This window comes from Elephantulus edwardii, unplaced genomic scaffold, assembly GCF_000299155.1.
Source record: "Elephantulus edwardii isolate Elephantulus edwardi_28Jun2011 unplaced genomic scaffold, EleEdw1.0 scaffold00252, whole genome shotgun sequence".
Classification (NCBI taxonomy): domain Eukaryota; kingdom Metazoa; phylum Chordata; class Mammalia; order Macroscelidea; family Macroscelididae; genus Elephantulus; species Elephantulus edwardii.
Genome location: NW_006400002.1, coordinates 397,056 through 417,885, shown reverse-complemented (window position 1 = coordinate 417,885; position 20,830 = coordinate 397,056). Strand labels below are relative to the sequence as shown.

The 20,830-nt window shown below is 45.9% G+C and overlaps 1 protein-coding gene across 2 annotated transcripts in view; it reads right to left on the bottom strand.

Annotated features, from left to right (window-relative positions):
• The window catches only part of DENND2D (DENN/MADD domain containing 2D), a 25,712-nt gene extending 13,124 nt beyond the window's left edge, over nucleotides 1-12,588 (bottom strand). The window contains exons 1-6 of one of the 2 annotated variants that reach the window (XM_006899291.1): nucleotides 12,355-12,588; nucleotides 4,918-5,093; nucleotides 3,987-4,099; nucleotides 3,223-3,292; nucleotides 2,202-2,279; nucleotides 798-938 (exon numbers count right to left, since the gene is read on the bottom strand). In XM_006899291.1, coding sequence (XP_006899353.1) covers nucleotides 798-938; nucleotides 2,202-2,279; nucleotides 3,223-3,292; nucleotides 3,987-4,099; nucleotides 4,918-5,093; nucleotides 12,355-12,412 — 636 coding nt within the window. In that variant the 5' untranslated portion in view covers nucleotides 12,413-12,588. Of the gene's footprint in view, nucleotides 1-797; nucleotides 939-2,201; nucleotides 2,280-3,222; nucleotides 3,293-3,986; nucleotides 4,100-4,917; nucleotides 5,094-5,721; nucleotides 5,810-12,354 lie in introns of those variants that run through there. The other variant, XM_006899290.1, reaches the window with a different exon arrangement.
• Between the last annotated feature and the right edge of the window lie 8,242 nt (nucleotides 12,589-20,830).

Genomic DNA, 20,830 nt, shown 5'->3' with positions numbered 1-20,830 from the left:
GTGCGCCTCTGGAATTGTAGTTGCAGCTCCTTGCCACTAGGCCACCAGAGCTCCCCTTATTTTCTTCTTTCATCACAGCTGCACATTGATAACTATATATTGTTGTGCTTGTCTTCTCCACTGGATTTTAAATTAGTTCAAGGGCCAAGTTCATTTTGTTCACCTATTTACATCCAGAACACTGCATAATGTTTGGTACAGAGTAAGCATTCAATATTTTTTTTAAGTGGATGGGGGGAAAAATCCTCTTATTTCTATATGGATGTGGAGAAAACAAGACTTGGAAGGACAAACTTATCTGGAGTACCAAGAGTCAGGGCTAGACTTACTAATAATGCAGTATTCTCCTGTGTATTCCTTGTTGCTTCAATCAATTAAGAGCTTCAAAACAAGAGTGAAAAACATTCCATGTGGAAAGGGTAGGACTCAGGGTGTAGTCAGGGGTGATGAGAAATACACATGGAGGCCAAATAAGACAGAATTAAGAGGATATGGCAGTTTGAGGTATTGGGGACAAAAATCTTTTCTAGCTTCAGGGATCTCAACTTCCCTGGCAGCTCCCCTATAAATAGAAGTCTCAATGGTTTAAATAGTAACTAGATCCTTCTGGACCTCATGGAGGGAGGATCAGAAACTTAGAGTCAGGTTTTCAATTCCACCAATATTTCCAACCAAGTTCAGGGCCCACCTGCCTCATTTGTCTGTGGGTTAACTTGGTGAATGGAAGATCAGCGGAGGGGTGCCACAGAAGCCTGCCCTGTCCGGCCAGGGGCAGCCGCGCCCATTTGCTGACCTACCTCAGTGCCTGAGTCAGGGATGAAGCTCTTGAGCGTGACGGTCTTCCCGGGAGCAGGGAAGGCTGCCTCTCGGAGACCCTGCATGAACGGGTAGATGACGGCCATGGAAATCTGATGTCTCTTCTCCACTTCATCCAGGATCTGCACACAAAATAACCACGAGAAGATGGCTCAAAGAGGGGGCACTGGGCAGGGGGCAGAGATCCCACATGTCCCTCACTGGTCCTGTCAATCCACATTAACTGGGTGTGTGTGTCTCTCTCTCTCTCCCTGACAGGAATTGGTCTCAAGCTACAACATTTGCTGCTTATCTTCTACACAACACAGCTTTGGCCTGGCCTTCTTTCACTTGCTGTCCCCCAGCCCGTATTACTCCCTTCACCTCAGAAGTCACACTAGGGTAAACTCATCATCCCCGATGGATGTATGACCATTTAGAGTTGGAATAGGGGCCTAGAAGGGTGCCACTCCATCCTATAGATTCCATTAGAGACTCCCAGGGTCAGGGCTGTCTCTGTCCCTCAGAATACCACACAGATAAATACTGTCTCAAACCACGATGGCTAGATTTTCCCTTCCTCTCCTTCAAGGGGGAGCGGACATGGGAGCCATTCTGGGTCCACTGAAGGAAACGCTTCATCCACGTGGAGGAATTTCTCTCTGATCCCGACTCAGACATACTAACCGACGCTCATGTTAGCTCCAGCAAGAGATGTCTGGGAGGCCTCAACTTCTCTTCCACCCCAAATTAGTCAGCAGGAATCTCTACTTATTACCTGCTGTATAAATATTCTCTTCCAATTTGCTTATTGCTCTGCATTTTATAAAGATATTTCTCATCTGTTCCCTCACTTGAACCTAATACCAACCTGTGAGGTAAGAGGTTGAGGGGTTACTTGGCAAAGGACAAATTTGGAACTCAATACAGAAGACTCCCAAAAGTCCCAATTCCTGGGCACTCTTCCAATTGCCATGCTTTAATTCCCTTCTTACTTTGCTCAAAACCAAACACTCAAACTCATTGCCATCAAGTGGGAACCAAATCACAGCTGATCCTCCAGAAGGTTCTCAGAGGCTGTAAATCATACAGGAAGGAGTCACTCATCTTTCTCCCATGGAGCAGCTGGTGGGTTCGACCAAGCTGCCTTTGGGTTGGCAGTGCAACTCCTTACCCACTCTGCTACCAGAGTTCATCTTATTTCACTAGACCAGGGAAAATGGTTCTCTTTGCAGAGGAGATACACCCCTGAGTTCAATTCAGGTTTTCCAAACAAGCCCAAGTCCCTTTCTGCCTTAGTTTTCCCTACTGTGCCTCCATGCTGAGCCTGACTATGGAGGAGGAGCTTCCCTAAGAGCCCAGAAGCAGAACAGGACTAACAGGCCCGAGGAACCTGTCCACCTTACCTTGGAGAACAAGCCGAAGCAGCCGATACAGCTGAGGATACAGTACACTTTGGGAAGGCGAGGTCCACGGCCGGCGGGCTGAGGAGGACAGAGAGATGCCTTCAGTACTATGGCTTCCCTGAGGGCTTCTCCCAGCCGGGGCTGACAGGGCTTAGGGCTGGGAGCTGAGGCGTGGGAAACTTATGGTGAATGGTGGGCCAAGGGGTGAGAGGCCTGACTGTGCACCCATGAGACTGGTGGGAGAGAAGCCAGTGTGGTCACCAAGGTCAAATGAAGATGGCCCTGATGGAGTTGGGGGCTCATAGGCAGCAATGCTGCCCTCAGTGCCAACATCACCTGAAGGTAAACTCGAGAGACTAGAAAAGTGTGCTTTATATGAGGAACTGGCTAGGGGGAAAACACTGTGGGGACAGGTGATGTGGAGAATATTCCTGAAACCCAAGAATTGGGCGTTGTTGTTGCTATGTGCCATCAAGTTAGAAGTGACTCATAGCTGACCGTACAGTGGGTTGTCAGAGGCTATAAATCACATAAGAGGAGACAGACTATCCATCTTTCTCCTGTGGAACAACTGGTGGATTCAAACCATTTGCCTTTAGTTTGGCAGTACAACTCTTTACCCACTAAGCCACAAGAGCTCCCTGCAGAACTGAACCGTTTTCCAATCCCCAACCTAAGCTCTTGGACACCAGGAGCCTAGATCATTCAACGTGGACAGAGAGGATACAGCGGTGTGCAGGCAGCAGTCTCCCACAGGGAGAGAAGCTGTTGGCAACTAGGAAAGCAAAGACCAGGCACAGTGAGCAAAGATCCCAGGAGAAGAGGGGGGAGCTCTACGCCCTGCCTTTTGCAGGGAAGCAGTGCAGGCACTAACATGGCCACAGGTGCTGGGCTCTTTCTCTCTCTATAACCACCAACCACTGTCAGGGACCCTTGGCTTTTGCAGCTGGGGCTTGAGCAAGCCCAGCCGTGGAGCTGAGCAGTTTGCAGAAAGGAGGGGGCAGTTCTGAGCTGCACAGACCAAGAGGCGCCTGCAGTATCCAATCTTCCTGCTCCCATCCACATTGGTCAGGACGAAGGAGAATGTCTCCCTGGGAAAGAGCAGACAAGGTTTGGTTTGCATTTGCTCACTGGATTCTAAAGCAGGAAGGTGGTCAGGATCCAAGGGTGGTGAGGGAAGGCAGAGAGCTGCTGTTCAAACGAGACAGGAGAAACAGCACCCGCGATGTATTAAGTGCTTGTGGGGGTTCAAATCCTACACATACCAACTCAGCTAATTCTGGAAACCACCCTAGGAAGTGGGTACAATTCTTGTTTCCACTTTAAAATGAAGGAACTTGAGCTCTGAATGGGGCATTTCTTACCCAGAGTCACTCAACGTATGAGTGGTTGGGTCATAAATGTAAATAGCACAGCCAAATCTTGGGACTCGTACTACAAGGAACTTTGCTGCACTGCCCTCTTAGAGGCCAAGGGCCTTCAACTGAGTCTCATTTTTGCCAGTGTCTGATGCAAATATCAGGAGAGAAGGTAGTGACAATCTCCCCTACAACAAGTGAGTAATCTAGGTTTTCTCTGCAAAGAGACAACTAGTTATATGAATGGTTTGTATCCTTGGCCTTGAGAGATCTCAGGCAAGACGTTTATAAGTGAATCCATTCCAGTCTCTTCCCATAGGAGGGAAGCTAGGGTATTCACATCAAGTGAGGGGGCTACAAAGGGCACTGGGCACTGTCCATACCTTCCCCAACCCCAGACACCCCTTTCCCAAAGCTGAGCAATTACCTGGGATATTCAGTGAGGGTTGTCCACTCATTCCCATCTGGGAAGCAGAACAAGGGGATAGCACTGAGCAGCCGTTCCTCCTCTTCCTGTTGGCCCCGAAGCAGGTTCTCCCGCTATCAGGAAAAGATAGAGCTAAGCAGAATGTGGAGGTGGAAAAGACGCATTCCCCGGCAATGGGGCCCAAAGGGTGCCTTTTTCTGTCACTCTGCACAGAGACTTTATTCTGGGTCAGGCTGGACTGACTCGAAAGAAGACACTGCCCCTCCCCAATCAGATCCACAAGGACTTCAGAATCCCCAAGATCAGCATGATGAGGAAGAGGGCCAGGGCCACACTGAAGACAGAAGGGCCTTAAGGTAAGTTGGCACCCAGAGGAGACCATGTCAGAGAAAGACCACATCAAAGAGAAGAGAAGCAGCCTGTTCGGTTGCTGAGCCGCCAGGGTTAACGAGAAGCAGGCCTTTTCTCCGCCCCTTCACCCAGTGCAGAGCAGACATGCAAGAACCTGATGCTTGGGCTTGGATGATGGTAAGTGCCCAGGCTGTCCACCAGCTGTGCCAGCCCCACCCTCCTTCCCACCCTTCCCGGGGATGGAAGCTTTGCACCTAGGTCTGACAGGAGGCAAGCTTCTCTTCAGAGAGGTGACTGAAGACGGAATTTGAAAGAACTAGGAGGTCCCAGAAGGGATGAGAAACTAACCTAGTTTCCCTGCTAGGGAATAAGCTGATGCCATGCTAGGCACCTAGGTCAGTTCCTCACAAAGCAGTCAGACCTAGATTCTGAGGGAGATAAGAGAAAGTAGGGCTGGGCAAACAAGGAAACGGAGAGCAGCCACTCAGAGCAGCTCCAGGTCGGCAGAGTGTGTGGAGGAAAGATGGCACCTCATCTTATCCCTCTAATCCCCAGCCTGCTGTCTCCGCTGGCTCCTTACCTTGGGAAACTGGTAGGTGATCGTAGGCTCATAACCATCCCCAGAACGCTTTTTTTGGAGAGAAACTACAAGAAGGTATTCAAAGAAGTGCTGTCCTCCAGCAAAGCTGGGCAGAGGGTGCTCCTGGGGCCTTTCTAACTCCCTTATGGCTCCTCCACTATTGTCCTGGGAAGATCCTGAAACGGAGACATGAAGGTCCATTCAGGATCTCCTTGGTCCATGCCCTGGAGCGGAGGTGGCGAGACACTGGGCACCTTCCACCACCTCAGGCCACCTTGCCAGCCCTGAGGCAGCTGGAAAGTGGCTCCTGAGCATGCAAAGAGCACCTCGGGTCACAGAACAGGATCAGAGCCAACAGGGCAGCTTCCATACCTGCTCTGGAGACTTGAAACCCTGGGGCACCTCGAAGGGGATAGAAACGGCTGACTCGGAAGCTGAGGAAATGCACTGGGGAGGTCACATACATAGATAACGCTGTGTTCCACACACCACAATAACCCTACCGCCCTCTGGGTGCTCAGGTCCTAGCCTAGGGCTGAGACACAGCACGTCTTGAGTAGACATGTCTTAAATAAACCACAACAGGCCAAGGGCCATGTGACTTGTGACCACACCAACCCCCACAGAGGGCACAGCTGGCTCTAAAAACCAACAGAGGAAAACCTCCAAGCCTGGTCACATGGTGGGAAGGCATGTGGAGGGGCAGCTATAAAAGCAAGAGGAGGAAGGAATAGTTCAAGGAAGAAACAGTCCCCTCCAAGAAGGTCACCCTGGAAAAAAGGAAGTGGGTTCTCCAGTCCAGACCTGTTCCGAGCCGGGGCAGCCTGTTGCGGAAGAGCCTGAGGACCCTGCCTACTACTTGTCCTTCCATCTTCTTGGGCCTGTTAGGCATGGGAGAGCTTCCTTTTCCTCCACGGCTTGGCTACAGAGAGCCTGAGAAAGAGGATGTTGCTCTGGTCTTCAACCACAGTGCTACCATGCTGAGCCTCCTCTGCGTGTAACCTCCAAAACAGGGGAGAGCCACTTCCATGCCGTGCACCCAGTGGCTGAGCAAGGAGGATATGACGGACCCAGGAAGGCAGCAGGACGCCGGCACTGTCAGAGGCAGCATCCTGGCACTGCAGCTCAGACCTCAGCTCCTCCCAAGAGCCTCAGGGTGTGGTGAGAGAACAGGTCATAAGCAAACACCTCCAAGGCTGAGCTACTTCGGAGCTAAGGGCTTTGAATTCTGGTCTGCAGGTTGTGCTAAGGGTTGATTGACAAGCCCAGGACAGTGAAGAATGCTTGATAGCATCGGACTGTGGGCAATGGAACCATACCGGTCTTATGGCAACGATCTTATATCCCCTTATCTTTGATTCCTGACCTCTCACTTCTCAGCAAGGTCAATAGCAGTCGGAAAAAAAAATCTGCATACAAGGCCACTTGCTACTACTCTATGGAACTCCCAGGACTTCAGAGCCCCAACTCAGAGCACAAGCCCAAACTCTCCCTGCTTGGTCCCGATTAAGATAGCAGGCTTGGTCCAAAACTTATCTAAATGGGTATGTTGTTCTAGTTAGAGAAGAGAGGGCTGGAAATCAATCCTGGTCTGTTAGTCTCTTTTGATGGTGAAACGGACAGGAAAGATCACCTTTGGGCTGGCGAGTTACTGATATTTCAGGAGCCTCCACCATATCCCTGTCATCCCTTGCATCATTTCCTGGACTAAGACAGGGGACTGCCACAAGAGAAAGTTTCCAAGGGTTCCAGCGAAGGGGTCCCTCTTCCCAACTAGGAAACACTGATTCAGAAGAGTCTTCTAGGTCCAGAGAAAGGAATATTGCATCAGCAGCTTGAGGGTCCTGGGGTAGCCGTGGAAAGCGTTCAGTGGGTCCATCTGCATTCCCACTCCTGCTCAGTTCTTCTCTTGTCAGGTCAGCACTAGTGTCCCAGGCAAGAGCTGAGCTTCAAGTTCCTGCAGCTCCAGTGGGAACCAGCCCTCATCTGTGTCTGGAGAGAACAGCAATATCTCACCTAGAGTTCTGGTGGTCTAGTGCTAAGAAGTGACAGTGTAATTCCAGAGGCACATGATTCAAATCCACCAGCTGCTTTACAGGAGAAGAATAGGCAATCACCTCTCATGCAATTTACTGCCTCTGAAAACCCTTTGGAGGGTCAGCTATGGACCGGTTCTTACTCAACAGCACACAACAACATCAGGGCTCTTTATAAGCCTTGAATAAGTAAATGCGTGAAGCTGTTCCACGCAGCAAATCATGTTGATCTGCCACTCCCTCAGAGAATTAGCAGCCCTCTGGAAGGGGGGGGGGCTCTTGGTGCAGGCAGTTTGCATTCAGTTAGTAATACAAAAGTTGTCAGTGCAAACTCATCTAACAGAACCATGCAAGAAAGACCTGACATCCTGCTTCTGTAAAGATTACTCTCTCTCCTATCACTGACATCAGGTCCGGATTGACTTAGAGCACTGGCTTCTGAGGCTTTAAATTATGAGAGGAAATGGCCTATCTTTCTCTGGAGAGTCCACTAGTGAATTAGAACCTTGGGAGAGGCGTGGCCTCTTGGGTAGCGATACGACTCCCTATAGGGGACTCCCTATAGACTGTTGTTTTTTTTGTGTTTTTTTTTTTAATTTAGGTTGTTTATTTTTCATTTCAATGAACATCTACAGAGATTTTGGGATTCCATTCATTCATTGTTGCACCCTTCTCCCCGCACAAACCCCTCCCCCCCCATTTGCTCCTCTCCTTGAAAAGCAAAAGAAAAACTCCCTCATTGGTACAAAATCCCCCCCCGCACCTCCCCAAACCCCACCCCCTAGCCCCAAATATAGACTGTTGTTTTAATCAAGTCAAATATGAACAACAGATTGAAACCTTGCCTTATGATGCACCATCTTCACCATCTCTCCAGTGATTGTCCATTGTTGCAGTCATTGGGTCAACTCATCTCGTTGAAGGTCTGTCTTCCTCTGTCACTGACCCCCTACCTTCATGGCATCTTTTTAAAAGGCCTGGCATCTCATGACAATCTTCCCAAAGTATGTGAGATGAAGTTTCACCATTCTTCCCTCTAACGAGCACCCTGCTTGCATTTCCTCCAAGACAGATTGTTGGTTCTCATGTCAGTCCATTCAATGTTGTTGCCATCAAGTCACTTGCAACTCATAGCAACACTATGTACAGCAGCTCTGAACCCTAATCTGTCTTGAGCCAATTTCATCGTCTCTGACACACCTATCCCATTACCCCAGTCACTGAGTCAATCTATCTCATCCAGGGTCTTCCTCTCTTGTGCTCTATGCTCCACAAACATGATGGCTTTCTCCAAGAACTGGTTCCCCTCCTAGCAACATGTTCAAAGTATGTGAGATAGAGATTCAAACTCTTTGCCTCCAATGCCTCCAAGGAGCAGCCTGGTTTCTCTCTCTCTAGGACAGACCTGTTTGTTCTCTTGGTGGTCCATAGGATGTTCAATACTCATCTCCAGCACCACAACTCAAAGACATCAATTCTTCTTTCATCCTTAGTCACTGTCCAGCTCTCTGATGCATAGCAAGTAATTGTGAAGACTATTGTGTAGATCAGGCTCATCTTAATCCCTAGACTAACATCATTGCTCTTTAGTACTCTGGAAGGTCCCTGACAACAGATTTTGCCAATGCAATTTGTCTTTTAATGTACTAATTGCTGGTACAACAACACCCTTGAGTGTTGATTATGAAGATAAGCAAGCTGAAGCTATTAACTATCTTAATCTCTTCACCATCTATTAGGATGTTGTCTATTGGCCCTGTAGTGAGAATCTTTGTTTTCTTGATGTTGGGCTTCAATCCTTATTGAAAGCTGTAGTCCTTGACCTTCTCCAGCAAATGCCTCAGGTCCTCCTTAGTTGCAACAAGCAAGGTTGTGTCATCTGCATAACACAGGCTATTGATGAGTCTTCCTTCAATCCTGATACCACATTTCACAATTTACCCAGTCTCCTGGATGACCTGTTCCACATATAGATTGTGAAGGTATGGAGACACAGTGCATCTCTGACGTACACCTTTCCTGATTTTGAACCATGAAGTATTTATTTCCTTGCTCTGTTCTGACAACTCCCTCCTGGTCCAAGTATTGGTTTTGCATAAACACAATAAAGTGTTCTGGGATTCTCATTCTTCTCAAGGTTAGCCACATTTTGTCATGATTCACACAGTCAAATCTTTGCATAGTCAATGAAACACAGATTAAACATTCCTCTGGTCCTCTCTGCTTTCAGCTAAGATCTAGCTAACATTGGCTACATGACCACAATTCAAAGACATTAATTCTTCTCCAGTCTTCCTTATTCATTATCCAACTTTCACATCCATATGAAACAACTGAAAATACCATGACTTGGATCAGGTGCACTTTAGTCTTTAAACTGACACCTTGTTCTTTGGCACTTTAAAGAAGTCTTTGTCAACAGATAGCTGTAAATAGTAAGCTCAAAAAACCTTATTTGCTATCAAGTTGGATCCAACTCATCGCTGACTCTCCATCGGGTATTATGAGGTAGTAAATTATAGGAGAGATTGCTCAGCTTTCTCCTAAGAAGTGGGCAGGTGAATTTGAACCACCACTTTTGGGTTAACAGTACAACTCCTACAGACTACATCAGCAGAGCTTACATCCAAGCAAATCTTATGGACTGCCGTCTCCTCTGTAACATATAGGGTGACCATAGCTTGAATGGACTTTGTAGCAATGCATTTGGCGTTTGATCGGGACAGAAGGTGTGCTGGGGTCCATGAGACAGCTGCTGTGTCATTTGGTTGTTGTACCTAACAACAACGCAACTCTAAAAGATAGGACTCAGTGCCATGACTCCTGGGAGAAAACCCCAAATCATAGTAGTAGTAGTTGTTGTTGTGGTTAGGTGCCGTTGAGTCGGGTATGACTCATAGCGACCCTATGCACAAAAGATCTAAACTCTGTTCAATCCTGTGCCATCCTCACATTTCCTAACACATTGACCTGCAGTAGTCACTGTGTCAATCCACCTGGTCGAGGGTCTTGCTCTACTTCACCGACCCTCCACCCTTCCTAGCAACATGTCATAGTAATGGTGGGAAAGGGTGGACCAGAACACCTAAAGTTGTCACTTAAGCTGTCACTATGCCATACTCCCAACCTGAACAGACTTGCATAGTCTTTAACTCCTGTCTGACGAACAAGTATCTTCCTGTTATAGATAGGGAAACTGAGGCACGGAGTAAATTAGGAAGTGATGAGAGAATGGATTATGAAAGGTCCATGTCCATGTCCCTGCCACCTGGCTACATCACACACCAAACATCTCACAGAGGGAGCATACTCCTGGTTTGCAGAAGTCTTTGAGAACCAGAATCTTCTCACTGGTCGTTATAGTTCATTCCCTAGTTTCTCTGGGCTTAGTTTTCAGCCCATTTACTCCTGCTGTATCAGGAGAGAGGAATAGCAAAAAACTCTTTTATATCAGCAACTAGACTTGAGGTCTGGAGCAAAGAAATCTAGAAAACAAGTATCTTTTCATAAGAATCAACAGGAGAGAAAGGCAATCAGGGAAACTAGTAGCTATCAAACATGTTTTTTATACGTCATCTCTGTTAACCCCCAGGGCTCTAGAAAGGAATTGTTATTTTGAGTTTTTAGATGAGGAGGGAGTAACCTTTTCTAAGTAAATCAGAAGTCTAGTTACACTTGTTCTGCCACTTGGGAGCCCCTCCCACAGATGATTTCAAAGTCTCAGAACTGTCTGGAATATAGGTGAGACAACCTTCTGGGGCCTTGATCTGGAAAGGTGACTTCTCTGCTTGGTGGCTCTCAGTCAAGGACCACCACTCACGCTGATCCCTACCAGAAAGTGTGAGACACACACAAACCCCCCTTGCCCTCCTACCACACATCTGTACTGAGGCCAAAAGTCAAAGAAGGGCGTGCAAGTTTCCTAGGAAGGTGCAGGATGGAGCAGAAGATGAGGTAAAGAAGGCACACTTTTCTGGCTTGACAGATGCTCAGCCACCAGGCAGGTGTTCATCTTACAATCCCTCCATTTCCAGGAAGTATCCACCTGCCCCATCATCAGCCCTGGGTTGGCGCTTGGGTGGATGAGAACAAACTGGAATATTTCTTCTAGCCTGTGGGAGCAGATCTCACCCATCCACACAGACTTCTGAGGATCAGGGGAGGCCAAGAAAGAGATGGTCAGTGAGCTCCTGAGAAGAATCCCACCCCTGCTCTGCACTCTACTCCAGTCACTCAGTCAGTCCTGAGGTCTCTGACCTCTCTCTGTGGCATTGGTGGAATGACCAGGGAGAACAAGGGCTGAGAGAGGAGAGGGAACTAGAGCAAGACAAAATACAGATGACTCAGAGGTTACCATAGTTCAAAGCAGAGAGCACTGACTGCACCCCTTGGGAAGCCTGTAATCTGGGATTTGGAGGGGGCTCACTCAACCTCTTCACCTGCCAACACTGAAAGAGGTGAGTCTGGAAATGGCCCATGTTCACTGTTTAATCTGCTCCTTTTTCCTCAGAAGGCAGAACCTCTGTGTCGAGTATCTATTGGTTACCGCCCATCCTTCATTTTCTGGCCGGATGTTTGAAGGATGGAATGGCTGAGTGAATGAATCCCTAGTCACCATTCTGCCAAAGTCCGCTCTTCTACTAAGAAGTGGGGAAAAGAATTCCTACAGACTCCTACTGAAATCCCCACAGCCCTGGAGAAGAGACTTGTTCCCATTTCCCAGGTGAGGATTGAAGAACAGTAATTGTGACTTATCCAGATCACACAATCCAAAGGCTCAGTTGAGGGGGAGGCTCCGCTGCCATTCTGCGCCCCGGTGAGGCGGACCCCCCCCCCCCCCCGCCGTTGGAGAGGCAGGTTTTTGCGATCTGTCGGAAGCTATCTGCAGTTCAGGGGCGCACACCTAGTTTCCAGGCCCAGGGAAGCGGCCACACTGTCCGTCGTGGAGATGGGGGTGGGGGTAAGGCGGTCCGTGACTCCAGCAGGGCCTTTCTGGCACACTGCGGTTTGCACCACAAGCTTCCTGGTTGGAAGGACACGTGGCCCCTGCGCCCCACAACGGTTTCCACAAATAGACCATCTGTCCCTCACCCCCTCAACCTCCCCACCGCCGCTGGCCTCCGCCTCCGCCTCCGCCCAGTCCCCACTTTGGCCATTCTCTCTGCCTCCACCTGCCCTCTCTCCAGCGCTCCTGAAGTGCTTCAAACTGTTCCCGCTCCCCACCCTCGGAGCCCGCCATCCCCTGGCTCCCCTCCCCTGCCAGACTGCAGCCCTGCCCTGCCCGGTGCCCTGTCTCCTGTACCCCGTCCTTGAGCTCTGTCCCTGCGCTCTGTCCCCTGCGCCCCGTCCCCGGCGCCCGGTCCCCTGCGCCCCGTCCCTGAGCCCGGTCCCCGGCACTAACCCCCGCGGCCGCGCTTCAGCCTCAGGCTGGCTCGGAGACGGCGGCCGAGCCCGTCCATGGCCCCTCGAGTGCCGGGCGCCCGCGCCCAGGTCCGCGCTGTCCCCGCCCCCCAATCTTCTACCTCCTTGGCCCCGACACTTTCACTTTCACGCGGGGGCAGGTCGAGGGGACAGACCCGGGCGGGGCAGCGCACCTTCCGGGCTCCAGCCCAACCCCCGGCGCACCTGGGTGGCCCTCTCTTCCCTGGGTCCCTAAAGTGGGCGGCGTGGGGTGACACAGGGCGCTCGACGCGCGTCCGGGAGGGGCGGCGCCACCTCGTTCCCACCTTCTGTGGGGCGCCCCGGGAAGCTTGGCTTTCCGTACCCCGCAATCCTCAAACGTGCGGGGTCTCGGACAAAGCCACCCCTTCATTCTGAAGCCAAGGCTGGAATGTCCTGTGGACCTCGGGGGCACCTTTCCAGGTGGCGGCTCTGGACGAGAGCCAGCGTGAGCAGTTTGACCTTGGCCTCAACTTTGAAACTCTCCCTCTCTCCACTTCACTTGGCTCTGGCCAGTTCCTCTGCCGCTTTGGTCCGCGCACCCTGGGGTGGGTGCGGGGCGGCGAGTCAAGGGCATTTGCCCCTGCGTTGCTCTCTTGCCTCTTCCACTTCCTCCATGGAACCACTTGAGTTCTGTGGGTCCTGAGAAAATGGGGTTTGAGGCCCTCATAGTTTTTTTCCATCCAGTTGTGCGCTTGGACAGATCAGCCAAAGGAGGGTAATGTCTGTTCTGCCCAACCCGCAGAGGTGTGAAAGTGAAGAAAATGAACTCTGAATCATTGTGTGCTACAAATGTAAGAACACGGTAACATAAGGCTGACTGTTACTGCACCTTTATTATCCCAATCAATTATTACTATTCTTTTTTTTTCCAATGCAGCTGCCCCTTTCTGCTAATCCCAACAGTGTCAACTTCCCCCTTCCTCTTTCTCATTGACCTTGACTTTCAAAAGCCCTGACTTTAAATTTCAACTGTCAACCATGACATTTGCACATAAGCTTCCCGCTCCTGGAGGAGAGGTTCTTCCCCTGCTGCTCTTCCCTTCATGGGCAGGTATGTACAGAGGTCAGGAGCAGGAGAGAGTCAGAGTCCATCTGAAGGTCCTTCACTCACAGAGGCATAGATCAGGGGCTGGGAGCCAGGGGATGGAGGGAAGATTCCAGGCAGCCCCTTATACAAGCCGTCTCTAGTCACAGGTTCTGGGTGAGCAAGGAGCAAGGAGGGAATCCAGCCCTAGTATTAAACTGTCTCGTTTTAGACCAAGAAACTCTAAAAGTTGCTTCTACTCTGGGCCTATGCAATTTTATACTTAATTACACAGTCTGTTTCTATTCCCTATTCTCTGGGTAGCTCTACACGAAAAAAAGACCTCTCTTCCCTAAATACTGGCTGGTTCCATGTCTTACACATTTCCGTGTGTCTTACACATTTTGGTAGTTTCTCATGATAAACTTGTGCAATTGGCTGCACATTGGCTATTGGGTGCTTTTCTTGTCCCAATACATTTTGTGGTGCTCACAACTAAATTTTTTCTCTCTCTTTAAACAGATCAAGAAATGTATCTGCATGTGCACCCCTCAAAAAAAGACAAGTACAAGAATGTTCATCACAACTAATTGTAGACAGCCATCAAACTGGAACTACAGATGTCTATCAGTAATAAAATGGATATAGTGTGAAATATTCTTATAGTAGTAAAAATGAATACCCCACTGGTACATACATACATAAGATGACTACATTACATAAACATTCTGCTGATCAAAGAAGCACAGAATATAAAGTACTATTTATAAGGAAATAAAACAAAGGAAAATTAATCTATACTATCAGAAATCAGGATGATTTTACTTTTGGAGAGAAAGGAATAAATTATGATTAGAAAATGCCATAGGGCTTGTAGGGTACTGGCTTTTCCTATTGTTATGTGTCGTTGAGTTGACTATGACCTGAGCCAATCTCTTCACCTCTGACATGACTGACCCCATTGCCACAGTCACTGTGTCAATCCATTTCAACCAGGGTCTTCCTCTCCTGTGTTGACCCCCTCTACCCTTTCAAATATGATGTCCTTCTCCGGGCACTGGTTGCTCTTGGCAACATGCCTAAAGTATGTGAGACAGAGTTACAAAATCCTTGCCTTCAAGGAGCAACCTAATTTCACCCACTACAGGACAGACCTGTTTGTTTTCTCAGCAGTCCATTGTAGGTTCAATACTCTTCTCCAGCATCACAATTCTTCTTCCGTCATCTTTAGTCATTGTTTAGCTCTCAGATGCATAGCAAGCAATAAGCATCATGGCCTGGATCTAGACTGACATTGTTGCTCTTTAGCACTGTAGAGAGGTCCTTAACAGCAGATTTTCTTACCGCAACTTGTCTTTGATTTCTTGTCTGGTGGTGCCAAAGGTGTTGATTGTGGATAAAATTGTTAACTTTAATCTTTTCTTCATATATCATGATGCTGCCTATTGGCCCAGTGGTAAAGTTCTTTGCTTTCTTGATGTTGAGATGCAATTCATATTCAAAACTGCAGTCCTTGACCTTCTGCAGCAAACTCTTCAAGTCCTTCTCAGTTTTGATGAGCAAGGTTGTGTCATCTGCTTAAACACAGGTTGTTGATGCACCCCTTTCTTGATTTTCAACCATGTCGAGTTCCCTTGCTCTGTTCAGACAACTGCTTCCTGATCTCAGTATAGATTCCACATGAGCACAATCAAGTGTTCTAGGATTCCCATTCTTCTCACTGTCAACCACAATTTGTCATTATCAACACAGACAAACGCATTTGCACAATTGACAAAACACATATAGACAACCTTCTGGTACTCTCTGCCTTCTGCTAAGATCCGTCTGACATCAACAATGCTATCCCAAGAGCCATGGCCTCTTCCAACCCCAATTTGTATTTCTGACAGTTCTCTGTCAACCGGCAAGTCTAGTCTTTTTTGGATAATCTGGTGCTAGTAATGGCCTATTTTTAATCCAGGTGGTAAATATGTAGGTGTCCTCTCTGTGATCTTTCTTTACATTATATATGCTTGAGCCTTAAAATATTTACCTTCTTTGCTTTTCAAGTGCTCCTTGTTGAGTCAGAACTACAACAGCATGTAACATAGGTCATAGGTGACTCTCCAGTGATAGTAAATAGCATGAGAGGCTGTTGCTCATCTTTCTCCCTCAGTGTAGCTGGTGGATTCAAACCATCTGCCTTTGGGTTTTTTGCCACTAAGTCACCAGGGCTCCCTTAGGGCATTTAAAACGAGTTTCATCAAGCTAATTCTAATTCATGATGCCCCCCCCCCAATGTGTTTCAGAGTAGAACGCTGCTCCACAGGGTTTCCAATAGCTATAATCTTTCTTCTGGAGCAACTCTCAGTGGATTTTGACTGTCACAGTCAGTCAAACACCTAAATTTTTGTGCCGGTCAACAAATTCTGTCAGGACATTAGGATGACATTAATGGGGATGAAGAAATTAATGAGGCAGAAACTAATTGAGAATGAATTCATTATTGTGATGTGAAGTAGTGCAGTTAAGAAGCACAGTATATCTTTTTGAGGGGGTTGGATAAAAATTGTTGCTGTTAGGTGCCTTCACGCACAATAGAATGAAACATTGCCCAGCTTTCCGGCACCTTTATAATTGTTGCTAAGCCTGAGTCTGTTGTTGCACCTGCTGTGCTAAGCTATCTTGTGAGTCTTCCTCTTTTTTGATGACTCTCTAACAAGCATGCTGTCCTTCTGCAGGGGCTGGTTCCTCCTGATAACAGGTCCAAAGTACATGAGACAAAGTCCCATTAGCCTTGGTGTCTGGTGCATTCTGGCTGTACTTTCTCTGGAGCAGACTTGTTTGTTCTTCTGGCAGTCCACGGGACACTCACTATGCCTTGTCAACACCATAATTCAAAGATACCAATTTTCTTTGATTTTCCTTGTGCACTAGGCAGCATAAATGCATATGAGGTAATTGAAAACCCTGCAGCTTGGTTCAGGTACACCTTAGTCCTCAAGATAGCACCTGTGTTTTCAAACACTTTAAAGAGGTCGTTGGTCGAATGCAATATATCATTTGATTTTTCTTTTTAGTGTGAAAGTATCTAAATAATTTATTCAAACACTTAAAAGAAATGGTAGATTGAATAAAAATATCCTGGTTTTTCGTGGAAGGAAAATTGTGCTTATGTTCTAGAGAATATTTAAGACTGGGAACTGATTCTAGAGGAGCTCAGGTTGTTGTAGGCTTTAGGGAGGTTCACTGCTAACTCGAAGGCCACTCTTTCCTGGCAGGTTGAACCCACCAGCAACTCCACAGAAGGATGGGTGCTTTCCTCCTTGAGGATTTATAGGCTCAGCAACCCAATGGAGGGTCAGCTATGAATCAGTCCCAACTCGATGGCAGAGAAGATTTTTTTAAAAAATTTGTATTGATTCTATGTTACATTCCAATGTAATTTTTATACCAAGAACATCTTCACCAGAGCAAATTAAGTGTCTCTTAAGGGGATATTGTATAATAGAAATGATAGTTAATTGTGTTGTTATTGTGTGCTGTGAAGTTGGAACCAACCCATAGCTAATTCATCAGCAGCTTTTAGAGGCAGTAAATTGAACTGGAGGAAATTGTCTATCTTTTCCCCACAGAACAGCTGGTAGATTAGAACTGTGTACCTTTGCATTGGCAGCACAATTCCTTATCACTAAGCCACCAGAGCTCCCATAGTAAATTATACAAATAAAAATGTTTATTTTTTTTAAATAATACTTATTCAAGAATGACCCAGTTACCTTTAAGATAGGCCTAATGTTCAGATCTTACTGATATAGTTATACAAATGATTATGGGAATATAAGGCCTTGTATACTCAGTCTTTTCTTTTGTATTAACAATAAGGAGACAGATATCCAGAAGAAAACTTCACAAATTCATAGACCCTTTCTATAACCTTAGAAAGAAAACAACATAAATCATGGAAACTTCAAATAAAGGAAAGGAATGTGAAAATACTATTCTCTATCTGTACATATTTTTATTTCTTCCAATAATTTTTCATATTTTTGATACTGACAATCACTTTGAGAGGTAGGTAGCTTTCAATGATCATTCCAATGAGGCAGTTTCCATATAAATGCTGAAAGAGCTCAAGAAGAGAGTTTGCTTTTGGATCTAGTATTTTGTGTACTGCAAGAAAAAAAAAGAGTTTAAAAAAATCCCAGAATTACTGTTTTTCTATTTAGTTTTAGTTTCAGAAATTACATCATTGCTTTGTTATGTACCCTCAAGTTAGCCTGGACACAATCATTTACAGCCTCAGAAACTCAACAGAGGTTTGATTATGAGTTGAAACGGACTCCAAGGCAGTGAAGTTTTAGGAAATCTTAGACATTTCTTATTTTCAAAATTCATCCTTTAAAAATAGACATTTCTGAAGTCCATCTTTGGGTTCTTTTGGGATTCTTGCTGGCATTTTTAGTTGGGAGAAGTGTTTCCATGTAAACTGTGTGGTAGGTAGATTTGAGATTCTTTAAGGAAGAGAAAGTGGGTGTTGGCTTTCCAAATGCACATGCTCTGAAAATTGGTGCAGGGCTCTCACCTCTGAAACTTATGTATTGTATGGAGATTTGCCGAACTTAAAGTCTATCTCTTTGATGGTCTTCAGGATGAGTTTAGTCATAAGAGTGCTAGGATTACCCTTCATTGATTGTAGAAAGTTTCTACTTTTACCATAGTGTTTGACTGTTCTGTTGCATGTTTTACAAGGAATCAACAACATATTTTTGCAATCTTTGTCCTTTTTACTGCTTTAAAATAAGGTATATTTTGCTTTTTGATCAATGAGTCTATTGCTTAATTTTTCTCCAATGAAGTGCCAATGATATCTGGCTTTTGCTGTTGGAAGATGGGCCAAGTAGTGCTGTTACGTGCCATTTTTACCTTCCTTATGGCTCCTCCTTCCCATTCTTCCAAAGAGACACAGTCTTTTCAATACTTGGACTTTGCACATGTTGACTTTCTCTACTTTGAATATACTTTCTTTCACTCCTCATCTCACTAACTTATATTCATTACTTACAACTTATTTGAATTGTCTTTCCTTGATAAACCTTCCTCAAATGAAATTGTTTGTTTCCTTAAAAGCACTCACCACAATTTTTAATGCCAAAAGAAATTGAATCAATAGAAAAGTAATTCTATTGAGTGAAGTTTATTCAGGCAGAAGATTAAAGAATCAGCATCAATGTGAAGGTAAAAAAGTGCATCACTGAGGATCAGCAGTAATGAGTTTTATTGACATCTCACAAGTAAAGAAATCTTATTTCTGATTGGCTTATACAATGTACTCCTTTTGCTTGTTTCTGTTTTACATTGGTTTGAATACAAAACTTGTATGCATTGTGTTTCATTATGTACATTTTGTTTCACACATCCCTCATATACAATGTATTCTTGTAGTGCTATCAGAATTTCATTGGTCTATGATGGTGACTTGATTTACAGAAAAACTAGACTTAAGTTTCAATAAAGACAAGTCTTGGTTGCAACACCCCCATGATACATCTTCAAGGATATGAACATGTATGGCCAAGCACAATCAATAAGAGTGCATCTAAATTCCAAAATCAGTCTCCATAATAATCTATGTGTTTCCTACTGCCAAAGGGGCCCTTTAGAGTAGTGAGAGAAGATCTTCACCCTGAAACCCACAGCGTCCCTTTTCAGCAGGAAGTAGCTAAGAGAATATGCCGTCCCCTTTTCCTTATGACTCAGGGTGAAGTCTCTCTCAGGGAGGAGTGATAGGGAATGGCAAAGGATACACTGACAAAGAAGATTAATCAGAACTGGCTTTGACAAGCACTGTGGCATTTGGACAAGAACAAACTGGGAGGAGGGTAGAGAGAATGGTGCAGCGGTGAATGAATGGAAACCCAAAATCTTTGTAAATGTTTATGAAAATTAATAAAATATAATTATAGAATAAAGACAAGTCTTAGAGGAGTTGTACCCTCAACTAACAAAAGCACTTTAGTCAAACACATAGTTCCATTTTAAAATTCATTTAGCAGTGATTTAATATATATTTCTGAAACTATTTGTTCAATTACTCCTCCTTTTTTAGAATCATCACCATGAAGCATAGATTATATCTCTTTTTCTCACTTATATATTATCCCTAGAGCCTAGCACAGTGCCAGACACAGAGTAGAGGTTCAGTACGTATTTGTTTAGTAAATGAATATACAAATGAATAGATGCACTAAGCATCTACCTCTAAGGAAACCCTTTGAAAACTTTCTCCTTCTGCCATCCCAGGTTCCACTCAGAGCAAATACTTTGGTTGGCCAATTCTATTTCCCCTTTCTTCTCAATTGGCAGAACCCTAGCTCAGGAGTATATTGGGCAAGTCAAAGCTGATAATGGTAGTCCCATTTGACTATTCAGAGACAGATTTATGGTTAGTGGTTTAGTATACTAGTGATGCTGTTGTAAGACCTAGTGGCAACGTTCCTATTATATCAGACTGATAACAGAAAGGTTGGCAGTTGAGTCCACCAGCCACTGTGCTTTCCCTACGTATAAAGATTTACAACTTCAGAAACCAAATGAGTCAATATGATTAGTTGGAACCACCCTGCCACAGTGGGAGTGTTTATAACAAAAATAAAAGTGGGTAGAGTAAAAAGAGCAGAGGTCATGAGGGGAGAATCATATCTGACCTTGTCCACAGAGTAAATTACACAAATCCAATTTCCATTAAGTCAGACATATTCCCCCACACTCCTATATGTCTTTGTACTCATCCCAGCACCAATATTACTCATTGTTTTGGTGGGTTCAAACTCCATGTGATAGCTCACAGACCACATAGAATCACTTTGGGAAAGTCAAAGGTTATAATTCAGATTAATGATAGAATACAGTCAAGACAGCTCCCAAAATGTGCGCTCAGACAGCTCAGCCTCGAGCTTCATGGCTCCCAAGTTCTCAGACTTGCCAATATTTTTCCCCATCCAAAATTGTCAACAAAGTTTTCAGTCCTTCCAATACTGGCTCTCCATTCAGTTGTCCAACAAAGTTCTCAGTCTTGCTAATATTCTCTCCCCACCCAAACCCCCACCCAAGGTTTCATCTTATCTCATCTCCTCTCATCTCCTCTCATCTCATCTCATCTCATCTCATCTCATCTCATCTAAATTCTTCAGTTCAGCCATGGCTACTGCTGCCATCCCAAATTGTGACCTACGTTTTACCAGGTTAGGGGAGATCTCTCTTTTCTGGCTGGAGAAAAAATTCTATCTCTCCTGGTTGTTGTTGTTGTTATGTGGTGTCGAGTCGCTTGTGACTCATAAGCGACCCTATGTACAACAGCCCTAAACTCTGCTCTGTCCTGTGCCAATCGCACTGTCTCTGACACTCCCATCCCAATTATCCCAGTCAC